General features: G+C 39.1%; 1 protein-coding gene across 1 annotated transcript in view; it reads left to right on the plus strand.

The window, feature by feature from the left end:
• The window catches only part of THSD7B (thrombospondin type 1 domain containing 7B), a 953,717-nt gene that overhangs the window by 473,099 nt on the left and 457,195 nt on the right, over positions 1 to 23,423 (plus strand). Inside the window, exon 10 of the mRNA XM_088842327.1 lies at positions 19,588 to 19,717. Within this exon, the coding sequence (XP_088698453.1) occupies positions 19,588 to 19,717 (130 nt within the window). The remainder of the gene's footprint in view (positions 1 to 19,587; positions 19,718 to 23,423) is intronic.

Raw genomic sequence — 23,423 nt, forward strand, 5'->3', positions numbered from 1 at the left:
GGATTAGCTAATATGATGGTAAGTTTTTGAATGATTTAATTTGTATTACTAAAACAAAGCCTAAAGTTGAGTTAAATGTTGGGGTCTTAATATATCAGTTTGGAGCTACAGGTTTTATAAGGACATCAAATAATTTATGCATGATAACAAATCAGGAAGATATGAAATCCATACTCAAAATGAAGCAGGTGGTTAATGGTTTGGACAACCAACTTTTAAGTGTTCAGTAGAAAAAGTATCACTGAATATCCTGCTAATCTCTTGAGGTTCATTCACAATTAAGTTACTACATGGAGATGGTTCAGATAGAGTAACTACTGAATGACATGGTTTCATTGATAAGGAAGGAAAATATCCTCAAATCTATACGCTAGGAATGACAGATCCTCTGCCATTTGAAACCTAAGTTTAATTTTGTTTGCTCTGATACCTAAAATGTGTATTATCATACATATTATTATAACTTTATTTGGAGACCTTGTGGGTGACAGCCAGGGTCCAAATGTAGCTTGCATGGGTGTGATGACAAGTTCTGTGGGAGCTATGATCTAACTTGAATTAACAATACCTCCCACACTGCTGAACAACCACAGCACTTTTTCAACTGATATTTGATTACATTCCATTTCACACTTAATTATATCCTGTCTTGACCTTCTTTCTAATTTGTTTATGTGTAGTGCGAGAAGTTCAAAGACCTTGGGAATCTAACACACAGAAGGCTCCTGATGTTGCCTTTTCTCAGTTGTGTGTTCTGAAATTTAGATAACCTCTCTGAGAATCTGTTTGCTCATCTTTAGCAAAAATATAACGTGTAGCATTGCAAGGCAGCTTGGTTCCTAGGGTTCTCTTACCCTCTGTGAAGAGGCTGCCTCAATAATAGTTGCTCATTTGATAATCCCTACCTTGTCCTCCCACTCATAATTTATCTCCCCTGGCTAAGCTGTAGAATCTGTGAGTACTCAAGTGCAAGCCATAAAAATTACCTATTTTATAAACAGGAGATACTTCAGGGAATGTGTGTGCATGCACACATATTTTTAAAGAGAAAATGAGAAAGAGAAGGAGAGAGAGAACACACCTCTTTCTAGCAGGACAATAACAAGAATTTAGTAAATATTGTATTACATGGCATGGAATATGAAATAACATTGTACGTGACCAAGAAACTCACACAGGGTCTTAGACTTTGAGGAAGTTCATCCTTCTCACCCAACTCTCCCTCACTCTGATTCAGTAACAATTGAGTTCATCAAAGCTGAGGGAGATCAGAATATCAGCTGATTCTCAACCCTAGAATTAATTAAACAGACTTAACTACCTGGCCTGGTCACAGTCCCTGTTGAGCCCCTAAAAACTTGAATGAGTGTGGCTGAGAACAGGTCAGAATATATGCCTCCTCTGAGTCTATGTATTATGAGAAAGAGATGGTGAGAGAAAGAAGGGCCACATATGTCCACTTCCTTCTCCCAAAGTCGTGATTTAGGTGCCATTCATCATTCCCAAAGAAGGCACCTCTCCTTCTTGGGAGGTGGTGAGAGTTCAGGGATGATGAAGGCCGTATAAATGGAGCTCCCTTCACATGGACGAAATCATCCGGAGGTCTCCACCCTTGTTCTTTCTTGCTAAGCAACTTTGTGAACTCAGGCACTAACTTTCACCATTTCTTTCAATTCCCTCCACTGTGCTGGCCTCATTTCTGACCAAGCTTGTTCAGAATTTCATTTACTTCTCTTTCTTGTTCATCACCCCATGTTAATTTTCTCACTGCACTGCCCTGTGAGGACAACTAGACCAAATAGGCCCTAAGTACTATGGTCTCCCAACTAGACCATAAGTTCTATGTCTTGTTCACTGTTTAGACACACAAAAGAGTGGCAGCCACAAAGTGGTAAAGTGCCTAAATGGTTATTGAATGAATGATAATGGATGATAATATCATTAGTTTAGTGAAAGTTTGCATAGGGCCTACTATACCAGATTTTGTGCCTACTGCCAGTAACATTAAGATGAATAAGATGAGGTTACTTTAATCAGGGGGCTCTTTATGAGGGCATTCAAGTGTGTAAGCATATTCTTTAACTAAGGGGACTGAGCAGAGTATATTCAGCAAACAAGAGGAGAATGTCTTCCCTTAGCAAAGTGATTAAAGGAGACAAGATTCGGCAAATTGGGAGTTTCCAAGTAAACATGGGGTACAATTATCTTAAAGATGGGGATATGTGTAAAGAGGCTTGGCAATGTGAAAATCTATTTTAATTAAATGACTTACCGGCAGCTTGAAATGCTTGGGTTGTGTAATGCATATTAGGGAGTGATAAGAAATAGGGTTAGAGAGACAGGCAGAAGCCAACTCATGAAGAGATTTATGCTATTCTAAGAAGTCTGGACATTACCCAGAATTCTGGTAGACAATTTAAATTTGAAGCATGGGTGTGATAAAATCCGACTTAGTGTTTTAGGGGGAAAAGAAAAGTACAGAAAATAATGAGGTTAGACAGCATTGGAAACCAATGGGAAAAGTATGAGTCTATTCAATTATCTGGCTAAGAAATAAGGAGACTCTGTTTTCTCAAATAAAAAATAAAATGTGTAGGTAAGCATATAAATTTCCATATCTCAACATTGTTTAATAGCATGTCTTTGTGACCCAGAGCTCTTCACCCGTCCTGTGGAGTTCACGTAACTGGAGGATTATGCAGATCCTCTTTCCAGCTTGAGAGATGTCCGTGGTAAGAGAGAAATACACAGTGAGCAGCTCCAGGATGGAGCAGATACTTCCTGGTCATCCCTCTGAGTGTATACTTCCAAGCAGTAAGATAAGCCCAAAGACAAAGAAGCCTTCACTGTTTCATATTACCATCATCTATTATTATCAGGACCAGTGCATAATTTGCAGGATCCAGTAAGATGAGAATGTGGGTGCCTTGTTCTAAAATTACTAACACTTTTAAGGTGTGGGAGAGCATTAAACTAAGAGCCCCAAGAGCCCCATTGAGCCTGTGCAAACTCACATGGATCATGTACCCACTGTGCTGCCCCTGGTCCTCACCGGCTTCCTGTGGGGGTCAGGTTCCTCACTGACTTTAAGTTTTGATTCCTGGGAACAGTTGTCATATCCTGTAACTATGACATTAACCCAGGTTACTAGATTACTGTTGCATTGGATCGCAATTCTTCCTGTGCTCAGCTGAGAAGGTTAAATGATCCCTCCTGGGTTTCAAATCTACTCTATCACTTTCCTGGTGCCTTGGACAAAGGACGAAATCTCAGTACCTCCATTCTCTAACCTGCAAAATGGGAATGATGAGAGGAACTGTGTTTTAGGATTATAATGAGGACTAAGTGATTCATACTTGGCAAGTGGATGAAACATGGTAAGTGCTTGGATCATTTTTCTTATTGTTTTGGAGATTGTATTCTGGAGAGTGAAGCTTACTTGGTTCCCTGTAATGCAACAATTAACCATTCAAGGTGAGGTTGGTCATTCAGTGGGCAAGAATGCTTAATTTCAGTGAGGTTGAATTTACCAGTCATCTACTTTATAATCGATTTCATTGTTGTGTTTTAGGATATGTTTTGTTATCTCAAAGACATAAAGCTTTGACCCTATCTTTATCTTTGGAAAATTTTATGTATATCTGTAATAATTCATTCTATGTATCATATTAAATCGATTTCTAGGGGAATTCACTAGTGGTCCAGTGGTTGAGACTGTGCACTTTGCCTTCAGAGGGCATGGGTTGTATACTTAGGGATCTAAGATCCCACATGGTGTGCAGTATGGCCAAAAGATAAAGTTTTAAAACAGAATCCAATTTCCTTTTCTATATGGAGTCACTGACCTTTTGTTTCTTCCCTTTGCACCCCAATATAACCAGTGATCTAGTCGTTCTTCTCTCCCTTGCTCTTTTACTCTGGGCCTTTGCAAAATTATTCCCTCTGCCTAGATTTCTCTTCCCTTAGATACTATACAGATGAGTGCCTCAACCTCCTTTATGTTCCAGCTCAAACGTTCCTTTCTTATTGAGGCTTTTAAGCTTAAAATTACCCCCAACACACACACACTTTCCTTAGCACTTCCTTCTACATCATCTTTTGTGTTTGTTTTTTCACAGCATTTAATTGTCATATGAAACACTAAATATTTGACATTTATATTTTGTCTTTCCATTAAAATGTAAAGTCTATGAGTAAGGGGATAATGTTTTTTCTTGTGTTGTATTCTCAAATTCCCTTTTCAGAATAATCCAGAACAATGTATAAACAGTTATATCTTATTATTTTTCTATATAGAATAGTAAAAATTCTAGCTTCACACATGTATTAATAGAAGTCGTCTGATTAGGAAATCTCTGGCTGACTTCCTTTTTTTCCCTTGATTCCTTCTGGAAGCGAGGCCAAACAGACAAGCATCTCTACTCTTTCTGTTTGTCAGCATAGGTGATTTCCTGGTTCACACATGAAGGGATTCAGGCTCTGTGTGTGTGTGTGTGTGTGTGTGTGTGTGTGTGTGCGCGTGTGCATGTGTGGAGTGGGGAGTGCTCTGGCTACAGGATTTCTCTCGTTATCTGATTTACCACATCCATTAAAAAACAAGCTCTTAGAACTAGCAATGGAGATATTTCCCAAAAAGCAGTGCACCAAAATTTTTCCTGAATGTCCTATATTTTAGCAATGCATTTATAAAATATTTTAATTATTTCCATGAAAAGTGCAAAGGAAACAAAAATGAGGAGACTCCTGTAGGACATATCAACCAGTTGTAATCCAATTGACAACTGGGACCCAAATTGTAGCCCAAAGACAGTTGAGTATTTGCAGATATTTGGGGATAATTGATAGCAATATTTCTATGTATAATAGTGTTCCTATATTTATTGGGGATAAATTATAGTAATATTTCTATATATGATAGTATTCCTGTGGTTCTGTTTTTAAAAAAGAGTTCTTATCCTTTATGAATCTATTCTGAAATATTTATAAATGAAACCATATGATGTCTTTGAAATGATCTGAGTGTGAGTAAATGGTTTTTCCTGTGGTCATGTATGGATGTGAGAGTTGGACTGTGAAGAAAGCTGATCGCAGAAGAATTGATGCTTTTGAACTGTGGTGTTGGAGAAGACTCTTGAGAGTCCCTTGAACTGCAAGGAGATCCAATCAGTCCATTCTCCGGGAGATCAATCCTGGGTGTTCATTGGAAGGACTGATGCTGAAGCTGAAACTGCAAACTTTGGCCACCTCATGCGACGAGTTGACTCACTTGGAAAAGACTCTGATGCTGGGAAAGGTTGGGGGCGGGAGGAGAGGGGGACGACAGAGAATGAGATGGCTGGATGGCATCACCGACTCTGTGGACATGAGTTTGAGTGAACTCCGGGAGTTGGTGATGGACAGGGAGGCCTGGCGTGCTGTGATTCATGGGGTCGTGGAGAGTCGGACACGACTGAGTGACTGAACTGAACTGAACTGAAATGCGTACGGGTATAGATGAAACAAGCTTGGTTATATAATTATCAAAGCTGATGGATGAAAATATTAGGTTTATTTGATGTGTTTGAACATTTCCAAAATTAAAAATGATAAACTTTTAAACTGAATTAAAAATTCAGCAGTGATATGTATTTTCCCTGTGCTAGTAGTGTTTCTCCGTACATGTTCTCTGCCTTGTGGGTGCTGCTGCTACTGCTGCTGCTGCTACTAAGTCACTTCAGTCGTTTCGGACTCTGTGTGACCCCAAGATGGAAGCCCACCAGGCTCCCCCTTCCCTGGGATTCTCCAGGCAGGAACACTGGAGTGGGTTGCCATTTCCTTCTCCAATGTGTAAAAGTGAAAGTGAAGTCGCTCAGTCGTGTCCGACCCCTTAGTGACCCCACGGACTGCAGCCCACCAGGCTCCTCCATCCATGGGGTTTTCTAGGCAAGAGTACTGGAGTGGCTTGCCATTGCCTCCTCTGGCCTTGTGGGTAGAAACTAATATTTCCAACTTTGCTTTTAAGAAAAACAAATATTTGGTTGATGTTCATACATTCATGCAGTCGTGACTGTTACTTCATCTTTTTATTCATTCAGTAATCATTCTTTAGCTGTGTACCAGGCTTTACAGACTACAACAAAACCTGGAGAGGCTTCCTATGTGGAGACAGAACAAGACAGTAGGATGCTATGGGGATTTTATAGAGATGTGGAAGCATTGGGAGAGAGCTCCTTGGCTGAGGGTAGGATGGAAAGACTTCTTGAAAGAAAGACTTTGTTCAGTGTCAAAGGAAGTTTAGTGGTTATCTAGATAAAGAGGAAGAGGAAATGCACTTGTCCCATTCTTGACACTAACTTGTCTACCAAAGAACAATTTTATATACATCAGTTCAGTTGCTAAGTCATATCTGACTTTGCAGCCCATGGGCTGCAGCACACTAGGCTTCCTTGTCCTTAACTATCTCCCAAAGTTTTCTCAAAATCATGTCCATTGAGTTAGATGACATATAATCATCTCATACTCTGTCACCCTCTTCTCCTCCTGCCCTCAGTCTTTCCCAGCATCATTCAGTTCAGTTCAGTCGCTCAGTCGTGTCCGATTCTCTGCGACCCCATGAATCACAGCATGCCAGGCCTCCCTGTCCATCACCAACTCCTGGAGTTCACTCAAACTCATATCCACAGAGTCGGTGATGCCATCCAGCCATCTCATTCTCTGTCGTCCCCTTCTCCTCCCGCCCCCAACCTTTCCCAGCATCAGAGTCTTTTCCAGTGAGTCAACTTGTCGCATGAGGTGGCCAAAGTATTGCAGTTTCAGGTTTAGCATCAGTCCTTCCAATGAGCACCCAGGATTGATCTCCTTTAGAATGGACTGGTTGGATCTCCTTGCAGCCAAGGGACTCTCAAGAGTCTTCTCCAACACCACAGTTCAAAAGCATCAATTCTTCGGCGATCAGCTTTCTTCACAGTCCAACTCTCACTTCCATACATAACCACGGGAAAAATCATAGCCTTGACTAGATGGACCTTTGTTGGCAAAGTAATGTCTCTGCTTTTTAATATACTATCAAGGTTGGTCATAACTTTCCTTCCAAGGAGTAAGCGTCTTTTAATTTCATGGCTGCAATCAGCATCTGCAGTGATTTTGGAGCCCAAAAAAATAAAGTCTGACACTGTTTCCACTGTTTTTCCATCTATTTCCCATGAAGTGATGGGACCAGATGCCATGATCTTTGTTTTCTGAATGTTGAGCTTCAAGCCAACCTTTTCACTCTCCTCTTTCACTTTCATCAAGAGGCTTTTGAGTTCTTCTGCACTTTCTGCCATAAGGGTAGTGTCATCTGCATATCTGAGGTTATTGATATTTCTCCCAGGAATCTTGATTCCACCTTGTGCTTCTTCCAGCCCAGCGTTCCTCATGCTGCACTCTGCATATAAGTTAAATAAGCAGGGTGACAATATACAACCTTGATGTACTCCTTTTCCTATTTGGAACCAGTCTGTTGTTCTATGTACAGTTCTGACTGTTGCTTCCTGACCTGCATACAGGTTTCTCAAGAGGAAGGTCAGGTAGTCTGGTATTCCCATCACTTTCAGAATTTTCCACAATTTATTGTGATCCACACAGTCAAAGGCTTTGGCATAGTCAATGAAGCAGAAATAGATGTTTTTCTGGAACTCTCTTGCTTTCTCCATGATCCAGCGGATGTTGGCAATTTGATCTCTGGTGCCTCTGCCTTTTCTAAAACCTGCTTGAACATCTGGGAGTTCACGGTTCACATATTGCTGAAGCCTGGCTTGGAGAATTTTGAGCATGACTTTACTAGCGTGTGAGATGAGTGCAATTGTACGGTAGTTTGAGCATTCTTTGGCATTGCCTTTCTTTGGGATTGGAATGAAGACTGACCTTTTCCAGTCCTGTTGCCACTGCTGAGTTTTCCAAATTTGCCCAGCATCATTCAGTTCAGTTCAGTTCAGTCGCTCAGTTGTGTCCGACTCTCCGCGACCCCATGAATCACAGCAGGTCAGGCCTGCCTGTCCATCACCAACTCCCGGAGTTCACTCCAACTCATGTCGACAGAGTCGGTGATGCCATCCAGCCATCTCATTCTCTGGTGTCCCCTTCTCCTCCCGCCCCCAACCTTTCCCATCATCAGAGTCTTTTCCAGTGAGTCAACTCGTCGCATGAGGTGGCCAAAGTTTGCAGTTTCAGCTTCAGCATCAGTCCTTCCAATGAACACCCAGGATTGATCATTACCAAATGCCAAATGCTGAGCTACTTTACATCCCTTTACCTGATTCTTCTTGTTAAAAATACCAAACAAGGTATTCTAGTTGTTAGAATAGAATACCTTATTTCCGTTTGATATACCAGGATTTAAATAATTTTTCCAAGTTCATAAACCTGGAATTCTAGATTCACTGAAGTCATGTTATCCCACCAGTACTAAGCCAAAAAAGGAGTTTCAAAACCTATTGAGTTTATGTTGACATTGGCAAATAATAAAGATAGTAAGATAGCAGATAGCACGTACCTAATGTATAAAAGGGATAATTAAGTGACTTTTTGTCTACATTATTCTAAAATTTATAGTTGAAAATGAAAACCTTTATTTTGACTATTGGCTTTCATAGTTATTTTACTTTAATGTATCCTACCACTATTCCCAAACCAACTTTTATTATCACAGCTGATATTAATGTGTGATTGATTCCCTGCATGTTACATTGATTCCCTGAATTTTGCATGTAGATGCTTCCTGGAAGGGACATTGCAAAAACTTGCAGAAATCAGGATTTATGTGGTTGAGCCATCATGCTTGATGATGCATTTAAAGATGTCAGACTCCATACTGCAAATGCCCAAATGCTACACTTTACTCTCTTGTAAAAAGATCGGGGGATCTGAAGTTCTAAAGTTTCTATCCCCAAAGGTTCTGAAGTCTCTGTCCTTACTGTGCTATGACACATGAGCTTAACCTGGAAATGCTTCTGTCCTCTGGCTGTCTTCACAAGACTGGTCATAGACATCATCATTCCATGCCCATGAAAGCATGAAGCATTAATGGGCTAGGGCAACACACATTATTTAAAAGGATTCTTCTAATGTATAGTTGTGGATCCATGCCTAATAATGATGACAACTTCTTGAGCCTGTGTCTTAGCTGACATCTGTGTTCCCTCAAAACCTGCCTGTTTACAGTGCAATATGGCATTGCAGTATAGTTCAGTCTTAGTGTTTATAGAGTGCAACATATGAGGGAGCATTGTGGCAGGCAACCTCTAGACCCTTCATCTGAGAAAATGAAAAGGAGTCTGGTTGGGGGGAAAATAAATCCCCGTCATTTCCTCACTGACTGCCAAGAAGAAAAGACAAGTGCAACGCGTGGTTTTGTTAACCCTCCTTCTTTATAGCACACATTTCCAATTATACTCATTATAATGTACTTAGCTAGAGGGCAGGTTGCATTTTTTTAAATGTGTTGAGAGCAGTCTTGATTTAGCTGGTTCTCATTTGTTTTCTATTGCTTGGTTAAGCATGTTGCATTCTTTTTCCTATTTTACATACTGGATGAATATGAGATGCTAGCTCTCAACGAACTAAATCAGTGGTTTTCTGCCCTGGAGATTTTTTAAACAGATCAATGCTTGGGCCCCACCCCTGAGATATTCTGATTTAAATGGTTTGGATTGAGGGGTATTATGAGTCTATAAAAGCACTCTTTGAGATTCTAATATGCAGCTCCTGTTAGGGACCACATGGCCTGAGTCCATGCATGGCAAGATTAGCTGTGCAGGACTTAGTTTTGATATTTAGCAAGAGGAAGGACTGGCCACTATTTGGAAGGTTAGCTCTCCAGATTGGAGATATTTTAAGTACATTGGTAGTTGAGGATAGCAAGTAGAGGAAACTGGAGTTAGTCCCTAGTTCAGTTCAGTTCAGTTGCTCAGTCGTGTCCGACTGTTTGTGTCCCCATGGACTGCAGCATGCTAGGCTTCCCTGTCCATCATTAACTCCTGGAGCCTGCTCAAACTCATGTCCATCGAGTCGGTGATGCCATCCAACCGTCTCATCCTCTGTTGCCCCCTTCTTCTCCTGCCTTCAATCCTTCCCAGCATCAGGGTCTTTTCCAGTGACTCAGTTCTTTGCATCAGGTGGCCAAAGTATTGAAGTTTCAGCTTCAGAATCAGTCCTTCCAGTGAATATTCAGGACTGACTTCCTTCAGGACTGACTGGTTTGATCTCCTTGCAGAGATTAGAACTATTGCTTAGGCCTCCATGAGTGCCTGCCATAGAAAGTGTTTATTTGCCTTGACTGTCATCCCATGCAGATGTAAACATGAATTGTTCCTTTTGAAATCTATGTTAAAGACTTGCATTATATCTAGTAGTTCTGAATATTTTATATATAATATATATAACATTTTCAAACTGCTTTAAATCTCACTTAATTAAACATTCCTGTCAACTATCTTGTGAATTGGCTTGACAACATTATCCATATAAGATAAGCAAAAAAATGAAGTTCTAAAAGGTTAAGTGTGATGCGCGAGGTCATATAATGTTTCAGTAATGAATTGGGTTTAGAAGCCAGAGCTCTGGAGGTCTTGTCTATTGCCAGAGCCATTGAATCTGACCTCTGTTGCAAAGTGAATGATGATTATGAAAATTTAAGAACATAGAATATATTTTTTTCAGGCAACATTTCAAAATGAAAGATGTATATGGATATCCTGGAGCCTTTTTTTTTAGCATTCCTGGGAATTTTAACAGAAAAGCTTTGAAATTTTAATTTTATCCATATATAAACAGACTCAGTCTTCATTTCTTAAAAATTTTGGTTTCTGCTATACAAAAATGTGAATCAGTCATAATTATATATTTTTTATTTTATACATAATTTTATAATTTATACATAAATATATATATATATCCCTTCCCCCCTGAGCCTCCCTCCCTTACCCCCATCCCACCCTTCTAGGTCATCACAAAGTGCCAGTCTGGGCTTCCTGTGTTGTTTAGCAACTTTCCACTATCTATTTGACACTCAGTGTCCATTTTGAAGTACTTGGAGTTGTAAGCTGGAAGGGAATTCTGGGGGAAGAGGCTGCTCTTGATCTATTTGCTTTATATATGGAACACCAAAGTGAATAGGGAGGAAGAGATGAAAGCTTCCTACTCATAGTTGTTCTAGGACATTGCATTTGCTATTACTATGAAGAAGGCTGATCACCGAAGAATTGATGCTTTTGAACTGTGGTGTTGGAGAAGACTCTTGAGAATCCCTTGGACCGCAAGGAGATCCAACCAGTCCATTCTAAAGGAGATCAATCCTGGGTGTTCATTGGAAGGACTGATGCTAAAGCTGAAACTGCAATTCTTTGGCCACCTCATGCGACGAGTTGACTCACTGGAAAACACTCTGATGCTGGGAAAGGTTGGGGGCGGGAGGAGAAGGGGATGACAGAGAATGAGATGGCTGGATGGCATCACCGACTCGATGGACATGAGTTTGAGTGAACTCCGGGAGTTGGTGATGGACAGGGAGGCCTGGCGTGCTGTGATTCATGGGGTCACGCAGAGTCGGACACGACTGAACGACTGAACTGAACTGAAACCTTCTAATTCCCCTTGAGCAAAGAGAGAATATACCAGATTGATGGCCTTTGGAAAATAAATACAATGTTTAACTATCTTTTCTGAATGCTTATAGAACTATGGAGAACTTCTACATTATCATCTCTCAATCATGTTTCACTTTTGCTTTACTGGGGAGATTTAATACTACATAAGTGTACACTTCAGTATAACACATAGCACTTAGGTATGTATCCTCCATGTATGGTGTGGCATGGTGTTAGTCACTCCATTGTGTCCAACTTTGCGACCCCATGGACTGTAGCCTGTCAGGCTCCTCTGTCCATGGAATTCTCCAGACAAGAATACTGGAGTGGGTTGCCATTCCCTTCTCTGGGGCATCTTCCCAACCCAGGGATTGAACTCGTGTCTCCTGCATTGCAAGCAGATTCATTACCACTAGTGCCAAACATGTTGGTAGCGCCATGTACAGCAGACACATGATAAAATATTTATCAATAATGACAACACTGTATGTGGTAATTACTTGCCTCTGAGAACTCAGGGTCACAGTATGTATTTTTCCAAATTTAAGTGAGAAAAAGTTGGGCTGGTGAATCCTGGTTTGGTACTTTTTCTGAAAAGGAAATCAGCTTCAAATCTCAAAAATCGTTGTGAATAAGGTAGAAAGGGGCATTCTCTTGTGTATAGTGAATCAGTAAACAGAATCTACATTTTAGGGGATTTGATGTTGATGAAACCTGGACTGCCTAATATCATATTACAGTCTCTGTCTATAGAATTGACTTAGAAACAGACTTCTAAGTAACCATTTGGAATTTTTGCCAAATGAACCTTTTTCCTCTGCTGCTCCACTTTGATTCAGTGTTGGTTCCCTTTAGTTACATAGCATCTATTTGTGATGTTTCTATTATAACGACACATATCAAGTAGGTCGAGTTGATGATTTTCGAGTAAGTCCTATATTCTTCTTTCCCTTTAATTTTTAATTTTATGATTTATAAGGAAGTGTGCTTTAGGCACAAAACAGTTTTCTTCAACTGCATGAATTGCTATCTCAAGCAGAATTCTGTGGCATAAGATAATAAGATCAAATAATCAGATTGAATAGATAATTTTAAGAACGAGGCAGTCTACTTTTTCCACACATTTGAAATGCAACCCTTTGGTGCAATGAGAAACAAAATGTGCTTGTTTTCTTGCATTCACATGGAGGTGATGGTCTTTTTCTGAGTTATCATTTAATTTTTTATACAGAGGTCTTTCTGAAAGTGAGTAGATGAGCTATTAATATTTAAGCCAAGATAATAGGCATTAACAAAGACTGTCCTGAGCAAACAGGATTGTTTGATCCCCCTACCCATTCCTCTGCAGTGAATTCAGAAGGTGGTTGAAGCTAACTGCCTTGTAGTTTGAATTTAATTTACCTGAAACATGGAATGATTTCAAGCCACTCATGGTTCACCTGTAGATGCTCAGAACATGAATGCGACCCACCATTGTACAGAAGACTGTTTTGCCATATTTTTATTTTAATTAGAAAGAGCCTCAACTATTGAAGCTTTTCTCCTCCTCTTTTCTTAAACATTTTCTTCTCACTTTCTCTCATGAACTTTTATTACTCTGGAGAAGATTCCCTGTACCAGCAGTGTTGACCTGCTTTACATGTGTATCTCATTTAATCCTTAAAACAGTCATATGAAACAGGAGCTGATAGTCACCCTGTTTTACAGCCAAAGAAACTGAGGTTCCGAGTGATTAAAGGAATTGTCTGAAATCTAATATGCACTAGAGTCATAACTCCAACCCAGGAAGTATTTAATGTATGGATGTTTACAAGCCCAGGTAGCACTAGTGGTAAAGAATCTTTCTGCCAGTGCATGAGACACAAGAGACACAGGTTCATTTCCAGGCTTGGGAAGATCCCTGGAGGAAGAAATGGCAACCTAGTTCGATATTCTTGCTGGAAAAATCCCATGGACAGAAGAACCTGTCAAGCTACAGTCCATGAGTTGGACACAACTGAGCACACACACACACATTGGCTTGTTTATATGACACAAATCTTAAAATATCACTGGTACCATCCTTTGGCTTCAAGATCCACTGGTTAAAGAGGAATAATCAACAGACTTGACTTTCTTTTTAATGGTGAATTGGGTAAGTGGGGAGGAAGAAGAAGAGCCCTAGGTGGCAACCAAGAGTTACAAGTCTATAAGCCTAGAAGGGATATTGGTGCCTAGAAGCAGAGTGGGTTGCTGAAATCCATTAAACCTATTAGTAACTGAAGCAATAGAGAAACCAGGGAAAGACAGAGAGGTCATTTGTTATGAATGTATCATCAAAAGTCTACAGATTGGTATTGGAATAACTTCCATGATTTGCTGATGTCCATCTATCCTGCATCCCCTTTGCACATGCTCTTTTTATTTATTTATTTATTGAGATATATTTGGTTTACAGTGTTATGTTAGCTTCTGCTGTACAATGAAGTGAATCAGCTATGTGTATGTATATATGACCGTCCTCTTGGACCTCCCTCTCAACCCCCCAACCTCATGCATCTAGGTCATCACAGAGCACTGAGCTGAGCTCCCTGTGCTTTACAGCAGCTTCCTACTAGCTATCCGTTTTACACATGGCAGTGTAATACATGCACATCCTCTTTCCTTTAGGAGCACTTGCAAACCTGCCTCCCTGTCAGCCAGTGCTTATGCTCACCGTGCTCTACTTGCTCCCTGCTCTCACATTTCAAATCAATCGGAAATATAAAGGTTAAAGTCTTTATTTCAAATCACTGATTAAATAACCCTGGTATCAGGGCTCAACACCCTTGACTCTTCGGGTCAGTGTAATGTGCCCCAGCTTCTCTGGCTGTGAGTCATCCAGGGGTACTCTTTTCCTCCACCTTGGCTACCATCTGTCTAGGAAAGACTTCACTGAGAATCTTTAAATATCCCTCAGTGTTTGTAGTCCACTCATATATTTTCCTTATGAAATATGGCTGTTGATCTTTAAGTTACCATCTTTTCTAAATGTTATGTATTTTGACTATAATTAATAACTTAAGTTTAATTATGCTCAATGACCTATTAATGACAAAGTATGTGTAAATTAAAGCTGAATGTAGACTAGTTGTTTATTAGCCATAATCATGCTTGAGCAATTGTTTATGTTTGCAAAGAGGCACTTTCATTTATTGTTATTTTTCATAGGCCTAATGAGGTTGAAAGCATCACTCACAAAGCCCTACAAACATTGCTTTCAATGATACTTGAAGCCTTCTGCCAACAGGGTACTGCTGAAGAATTGATTAGGAAAGAATTATCCCTTGGAAATAACAGAGACCCTGTGACATGAACTCCTGCTTGGAATGCCCCTTTCTCTTCATATTACTCTAAAATCTCTTTTATGGAAAAGTCATGGTTTTTGATGTCACCTAGCTATTCTTTTCATCCTAGATAGGAAATTATTTTGTGGAAAATATTTTGTGGAAATTATTGACCCCTTCTCACCTCAGTTTTCATGTCTGTCAAACGGGTATCATACAATAATGGTAATAATACCAACCTCATAAAGTGTTACAGTAAAGGAATGAGATAGCATATGAAAAATGCTCAGAAATGGATCTGACATAGATTAAACTGATAATTCTAAAAAATCTCTAACGTGTTCTAGGTACATATGTAATACAAATGTTTTCCACCTGCAAAGCCGTTATCTTTGCCTCTCAGTATTACTTCTCAGACATCATTTTCTTATGTATTCAAAGGCAACAGAAACTGACATCACTTCCTGAGAGCTTCTACTTGGCCTTTTGCTCATTCTCTCTTGTCTGACTTCAAGCCATGATATTGGGTGCTGTCAGGAGCGTCCACTTCTTTTGTTGCTAATTACCACTCACGTTTCTGAAAGTATTGTTCTACTTTGATACAAAACTGCTACCCTCATGCTGCCTTCAAAATTCTTGTGTGAGAAGACGATTGGCCGCTTCATCTCATGTGTAGACCTGCCTGGTCTTGAGCTTCCCATGACATCAGCTAAATGTGTCCATTCTGGAAAACCAATTCTGTTGTCATAATTTGAAGCTCTGTACATCATAGGGAAGGGGAAAATCCTTTAAACCTGAATGCTAAATTTGACTATTCCAATGTTCAAGAAAAAAGAAACACGTGTTCACTTACAACAAAGAAGTCTTAACTGGTGTCTCGCAGATCCTGGGGATGTTTCCCTCTATTTAGAGGCCTCTCTTATTTGTCTCTCTCTCTTCAAAGACATGAAATAATTCTTAATTTCTGTGGTGCCAATCAATTTTTTCTCTGGAAAAATGTGACCTCAGTTCTAAAAGTTTTTTTCCCATAGAGTCCATCCTTCTCAACCTTCACCTGAAGATCTATAGAACGTGATAATCAATGTGACTACTTTTCTAAAACTTTGAATTATTTGACCTGGAATTACACCATAAGATAGAATACATCAAGTGTGAGCTTGCACTCTGTATGTGTGGTGTGGGGTGTGTGTGGGTATGGGTGTGGGTGTGTATATGTATGTCCTGTGAAGGGAGAAGCATTGATCTATGTTCTCTCTCAATATGGGGTAAAGTCAACCCCTTAATTGTTCCTATTGTCTTCAGAGTTATAACACTTGGACAAAGCAAACAGACACACACACACACACACACACACAACCCCGTACATCCTAAGGGTAAGCAATAATTACCAGAATAAGTACAGTGTAATTGGAATTAACTGGGGTGGGGTGGGGTGGGCAGTGTGGAGACTTTTTCCTAAAGGCACAATTATTTATCCAGATTGTCCCCACCCTGATAAAGATAGCTTGCATATTATTATAGAGAACTGTTTTAATTATACTTCTCCCCCCTTCTTAGCCTTATTTTTCTATACTCCTCACTGGGCCTGAACCACATTAAAAAGAGGTTAATTATACCATCTTCTCAGCCAAATAATAGCAACTGTCCTTTGGTTTGATAAGCATGTCCTGGTAGGAAATAGGTGGCCCACTCAAATGGGGAAAATTTAATGAAGGAACAAAGGAGAGGACAGGGTTGATGGAAACTAATAGTACCTGGCTAGGGACAGTCGGGAGCCTGAAAGTTGATACCTGTAGGAGCTATTAGAAGAACTCGAAGAAAGTCATTGCAGGTGAGTACCACTCTGTTAGAACTGTGGCTCTGGGGAGCAAGGGAACCAACTTTGAGGTGATTTAGATGATGAAACCTGGTGGAATAAGTACCCTGATCTTTCTTCTCTCTCTGTCTCCTCTTCCTCTGTCAAGTTTTTTCTTTCCACTGTGTGCCCCAAACCACCTTTGACCAAAGCTGACCAGAAGCCAACGAACAAGGTGGCCACTAATACATACCTTCTGTCATTGGATCTCTGAGTGCAAAGAAGGGTCAAAAAAGGCAGCAAATGGAAAGCACCTCATGGCAGTGATGGTGGTTTAGTCACTAAGTCATGTCCAACTCTTGTGACCCCATGGACTGTAGCCTGCCAGGCTCCTCTGTCCATGGGACTCTCTAGGCAAGAATACTGGAGTGGGTTGCCATGACCTTCTCCAGGGGATCTTCCTGACCCAGGGATCGAACCCAGGTCTCCTGCATTGCAAGCAGATACTTTACTGATTGAGCTATGAGGGAAGCCCCCGAAGACCTCATACATCTCCTTAACTTTTAGTCTCCCCTTCTCATAATCTCATTAAAGTGGTAGAAATGGATTTTAAAATTCCCAATTCATTGTCAAAACAAAGAGAGTTCCATCAGGGATTGAGATTTCTAATCTTGTTTGTGAAAGATTCCGTGGACAAAGACTGGAGCATAGAGACGACCATGCAGCCCAGAAGACAGGACTTAATATAGCAGAAAGTGGATGGCAATAAAAAAGGGAGTTCATCTGCCTGGAAAGACCCTTTAGAAACATGGTGGCTGATCTGATGGAGGATGGGAGTAAGAAGTGGGACAGAAAAAAGTGCAGGTTATATAAAATCTTTGAATAATGAGGAGAGGCATAAAAATAGTGATACAATTATTTAAAAAATTGAACAGTAGTGGAAAATAAATATTCATCGATTACAGAAGAAAGTCAATAGATGATGTCTAAAGTTAATAAAACAAGTGATGACATATATATATATATATTATTTATAGATTTGGAGATAACCACAGAAGAACTAAATACAGATAGAGTTCAGAATGTTCTGGAAGGAGGAAGACAGGGAATGGCATGTAGGTCTGTTGCTTCTCACTATAGTAAGTCTTTTTGCACTAATTATTTTTTAGAAACCTTGTGAATATGTAATTTTAATAAAAACTCCTTTTTTTCCTTTTTTTTTTGGACTCCACTAATTTGCTGGCTATAGAAATTTCCTTCTTTGTATCGTTAGGTCCATTAGCTGTCTTAAACCTAAAAATTAATTTGGTTTTCTTCTAGGCATCTCCTTCTCTCTATTCTTTATAACCTTCTCTGTGTTCTTCCTCCAGCCACCAGAAGCTCCCACACACAAGCCCCACACACATACATCTTCCTCCTGAATGCAGTTATGTTCCCTTTCTCTGTAAAGTCCATGCACTCTTACAACTTTGTGTCTTTTCTCAAACTGTTTCTTTGACCTGAAATGACTTCCAACTTTACTTTTTTTCTTTTTTTTTTAATTGAAATACAGTTGTGTTAATTTCTTCTGCAAAGTGATTCAGATATATAAAAAATATATTTTTCCCATTATAGTTTATCACAGAACATTGAGTATAGTTCTCTGTACTATATAAGAGGACCTTCTTGTTTATCCATCCTATATATAATAGTTTACATCTGCTAATCCCAAACTCCCAATTTTTTCTCCCCCGCCACCTGGCCTTGACAACCACAAATCAGTTTTCTATGTTTATGAGTCTGTCTGTTTCACAGAGGTTCCTTTGTGTCATATTTTTGAGTCCACATATAAGCAATATCATCTGGTATTTCTGTTTTGCTTTCTGAAAAAAAAAAAAATTTTTGTTTTTCTACTTATCCCTCAAATGCCAGAATAAAATCTACCTTATCTAGGAACCGTCTTTGGTTTCCCCACATGATTATGCTTTCTTCTGTACTCTCCTAATACTGTACCAGTGTCTGACACATCTCACTCTGCAAAGCCTTGTAACTAGGTGTGTATCTGTCTGCCCCTTCTTCTCTCCATTTCATTGTAAATTCAAGAATTTGTATCTGTGTATCGAACACAATATCTTACACATGGTAATTGAAATACTTGCTAAGCACCGTCATTGATTTTGGAAGTAGTTGTTGATTAGAAGGCATTTAAAGATTATGAAATGAATGCCCCACACATTAAAGTGAACATCAACTGTCTTTTTATCTAGGTGCCTATTACTACTTCTGTGGGTCAGCAAAATAACCAGGAAGATAATGTTTTGTTCTGTTGTAATTTTACTGTCTCTTCTCTAAATTCCAATTATACACACATTACCTCAGGTTGTAAGGAATAAGAAATCTAATAAACTAATTCCCATAAGTAAATATGTTAGTAATGTATTAATTTCAATAAGTGTTTGCATAGTAAAAAGTAGCCTAAAGAAGCAAGTACCCCACCTGAGGGAGAGAATTGCTAATAGTAAAATGTTAACCCCCTGACTGACTGAACCCCCTGAGCTGTTGCTTTGAGATCAAAGAGTGTTTCAGGGGCCTTTCAGATTATGCTGAAAAATATACAAAATATAATATATATTCTGATTAATTAAAATATATTATCAGTGGGAAACAATATTCGCATATTATAAATACAGATTTGAAATCATGGTAGTGTGATGTGTCTTTCTCATAGAAGTAAGATTGAGTATTAATCTCCGGTCTTTTCTTATTATTCTCATTTCCCAGGTAGTCTTTCCATAGGTTCTTATTTTTTCTTTTTTTTTATATTTATTCAATTGCTCCGTATCCCTGGACTTTTCTTTGCCTCCACATAAAAGGGCATTATTATTTTATTTTTCCTTTACTTCAGGAAATGCTACAATAAAACAGTCTCGATATAGGATCATCATCCAAGAAGCAGCCAACGGAGGCCAAGAATGCCCAGATACCCTATTTGAAGAGCGAGAGTGTGAAGATGTGTCATTGTGCACCACATATCGGTAATTAATTGCTTTCAAAATAATCATTAGACCTTAGTATAAGCCATGACCTATTTGCTCTTATATAGTGTGTGATTATTATATGAAACACTCGTAGTGAGAAATACAAAGAGGTAGTATATTTTTATCTTCAAATATCTCATCATTTTCCCCTTTTCTGGAGTATATTTTGAAAGAGTAAAGAGTATGAAAGCCTAATTTAAAACGAAAAAGGTAACAACCACATTTTGATTGCAGTTGAGCTGCTTGACTTCAGGCACCCAGGTAATCAGTTTTTAGGATTAAGATTCAAAGATATGTAGGTTGAGGTCCTTACTAGACACACACACACACACAAAACTTAGCTCATTCTGTTTCTCTCATCCTAAAGCCTTTAATCCGGAGAAGGCAATTCAAGCCACTCCAGTACTCTTGCCTAGAAAATCACATGGACATAGGAGCCTGGTGGGCTGCAGTCCATGGGGTCGCTACTGGTCGGACACGACTGAGCGACTTCAGTTTCACTTTTCACTTTCACACATTGGAGAAGGAAATGGCAACCCACTCCAGTGTTCTTGCCTGGAGAATCCCAGGGACGGGAGTGCCAGGTCGGCTGCCGTCTATGGGGTCGCACAGAGTCGAACACGACTGAAGCGACTTAGCAGCAGCAGCAGCAAAGCCTTTAATCAAGAGCTAAGAACAAATGTATACTGCCTTAACAGTTGTTTATTTTAGTTCAAAAATGGTTTTGGTTCTCAAGTTTTATCATGTACACATTTTAAGAAATCTTAGGAAAAAAATTTAACCTATGGATAAATTTTTGTCTTTAGAAAAATAAAATGAGTAACATTTAAACTATATATGTTACCTATATTTGCCCCTCTGGGAAGTAAGTGATTATTATTTATAAAAACAGTACCTGAGGTTTGTGTATTTAGTCATAAACTTTCATTCTTTTAACATCAGATTGAAGCACTGCTTTAAAGTATTAATACTTCTGGATTAAATTCAATCACTGTTGGGTTTTACTGATTTGTGGAAACAAGCCCAGGGTCTTAATAATTGTGTTGTTATCAGCACAGTTAAAAATGCCTTTATTTGAAATGTCTAAGGTTTTTCCTGATTGAGAAACTGTATCTTAAATCTATGTGATTTAAGAGTTAATTTTTTCTAGGGACTTCCTGGTGATTCAATGGCTAAGAGTCCAAGCTCCCAGTGTAAGGGGCCCAGGTTCGATCTCTGGTCAGGGAAGTAGATCGCACATGCCACACCTAAGAGTTCACATGCCTCAACTAAAGATCTCACGTGCTGTAACTAAGACCTGGTGCAACCAAATAAATAAAAATAAATATATTTTTTAAATGAGCTAATTTATTCTGGAAAATATAAGTTTTGTTGTGTTTTGTTTTTTAAGAAGGCCTCCCATTAGCTAGAAAGAAGTCCCAATCATGATCAATTTCATCATCATTTCCTTCTTTTGTTTCTGTCTAACAACCAGTTTGGAAAAGACATGAATCAGCACTGGAACAAGCCCAGACTGCCAGTATTTCTTCATCAATCGCCAGGCCATTGTGGGAACACTGTCAATATCCATCCTATTGTGCCACGTTTAAATATTAAAACTTGTAGCTCAATGAAAGAACTCTCAGAGAAAGTAGTCAATTGAAGACAAATTAGCCAAATCAAATAATGTTAGACATTTTCTGAACCCAGTGCTATTATAATCAGAGATAATCTTGGAAACTGTTACTGGTCTGTTTTCCTTCTGTCCACTCTCTTTGCCCTCATTGGTACTTCAGTGTAGCCACTCAATCTTGAACTAGTTTCCATAAATGACCTCCTTCCATTTTCCCGAGAAATTGGTTCCACTCTGCCTGGATTGCCTGATTGTATCATGTCTCCTGATGCTGCTAACTGTGTCCAACCTATCAGCATGAGTCTCTTAGTCAAACACCCTTGAATTTTGAGTATACAGTTCCTCTTTAGGTTTTGCCTTCCCTTCATTGGTTGGAGAGGCAAGTCAATATAGACCTTTCCCATTTTCTTCTGATTCCTCCTTTTTTACTCCATTAAGATGAGACATTCACAATTTAAAACAGAATCACAATGTCTATAGAACTTCTTCCATGAATTTGAGCATTTCCCACCATGGTAATTTTAAGTTAGTGTTGGGGAGAGGAAATTTTCCCCTCTACGCTTCATGAGTTCTTATAGCTCGCTTAATAATAAAATTGACATGACATAGATTATCATGAGATAGGTTACTATTAAAATGCAGCAAATGTTAATTCATGTTCATGGAGATCCCATAGAAACTGAACCTAAGAAGTGGCCAAAGCAGGCAGCTTTTATACTTTTTAGGCAAAGAAACAATAAATTAGTAAAGAATTGACGGGATGAATAAATGTCAGCTTTGGCTGCTCAATCTGTAAAAAATCTAAACAGAGTCTGAGCTTGGGATAGTAAATTTTAAAAGTAACAAGGTTTATATAGCCTGAATTTCCTAGTGGTAAGGGTTTCCTTCTACCTTCAGATGTGGGTGGGGAGGGCACCGCTCACAGGAGAGAATTATTTTCTGCTTTCAAGGGGAAGTAGAAGGAAGGAGGCAGAAGGAAGCAAGCAGAAGGAAGGTCACAGTGTCCCTCTTGTGTTGGCCATTTCTTAAGTAACTCTCATTCAAGATAGGCAATATTCAATTGAGTCACATTTGGGACGGCTGACATTGTAAACAAGAGGGAAGACAGTGTGGGTGATATAACCCTAAATAGAATTGGCAGTGGGATGTCTCCAAGAGTCTGTGGCTGAGCATCTAAGGATTTAGGACTGACAGCTGGCCTGCCCTTTCATGTGCAATCTCAGGCATGTCACATAACCTCTCTGAGCCCAGGCTTATCCTTCTAAAACTGTGAATCTAACAAGAGTTCTGGACATTTCTCCCTTCTATTTAGTGCACTAAGCTAAACTGAATTCCTTGGTCCCACTTTAGTATTTTATGAACTTGAGGGATCTGAGTGAATGACATATCCCAGTTGAAAAGCTAGACTAAACTCCCTTACCATTTCCGTGTCTGTGTTTTAGAATTATACTTAATGAGTCTATGCATGTACAAAGCAAATTTCTAACTACTTAAAAAGTCAAAGATGATTTTTTTTTTAATGGGACAGGTTTTTCTGTTGTTTCCTGGTTTCTCTCCAGCTCTTCATTTGTTCTCAATATGGAGCCCACTTGAGTGAGGTCACTGATATGTATTTTTTTTTAACTTTTACATTTTAATGTACTTTGCTTTATTCTGCAAGACAGTCTGTATCTATCTCTTAACAACCTCACTGCCTCACCTCCAGTAAGTGAGACTCCCTCAGTCTAGACAGAGGAGAGGGTGGTGATTGTTGAGATAAATTATATTAATTAATTAATATGTGGGTTATACTAAGTGATATACACATGCTATATTAATCTATGTTCACATAACTAAGAGGGTTCCTTAGGGTGATTTTTCCTGAGCAAAAGAAGTCTATTCCATGTTCTGTTATACATTATTCTTTCTCCTGCTGAGATTTCATTATTATTGTGATAAAAATCATATAACATAAAAGTCACATTTTAACCTTTTTTTTTCTAAATTAGCTTCTTTTAATGGAAGTATAGTTGATTTACAATGTTATACCAATCTATAATGGAAAAGGATATTAAAAAATGAATGCATATATGTGTAAACCAGGATCACCTT

The sequence above is a fragment of the Moschus berezovskii genome, chromosome 2 (genome assembly GCF_049115385.1).
Source record: "Moschus berezovskii isolate FMDL1 chromosome 2, NW_MosBer_1.0, whole genome shotgun sequence".
In the NCBI taxonomy this organism is placed as follows: Eukaryota; Metazoa; Chordata; class Mammalia; order Artiodactyla; family Moschidae; genus Moschus; species Moschus berezovskii.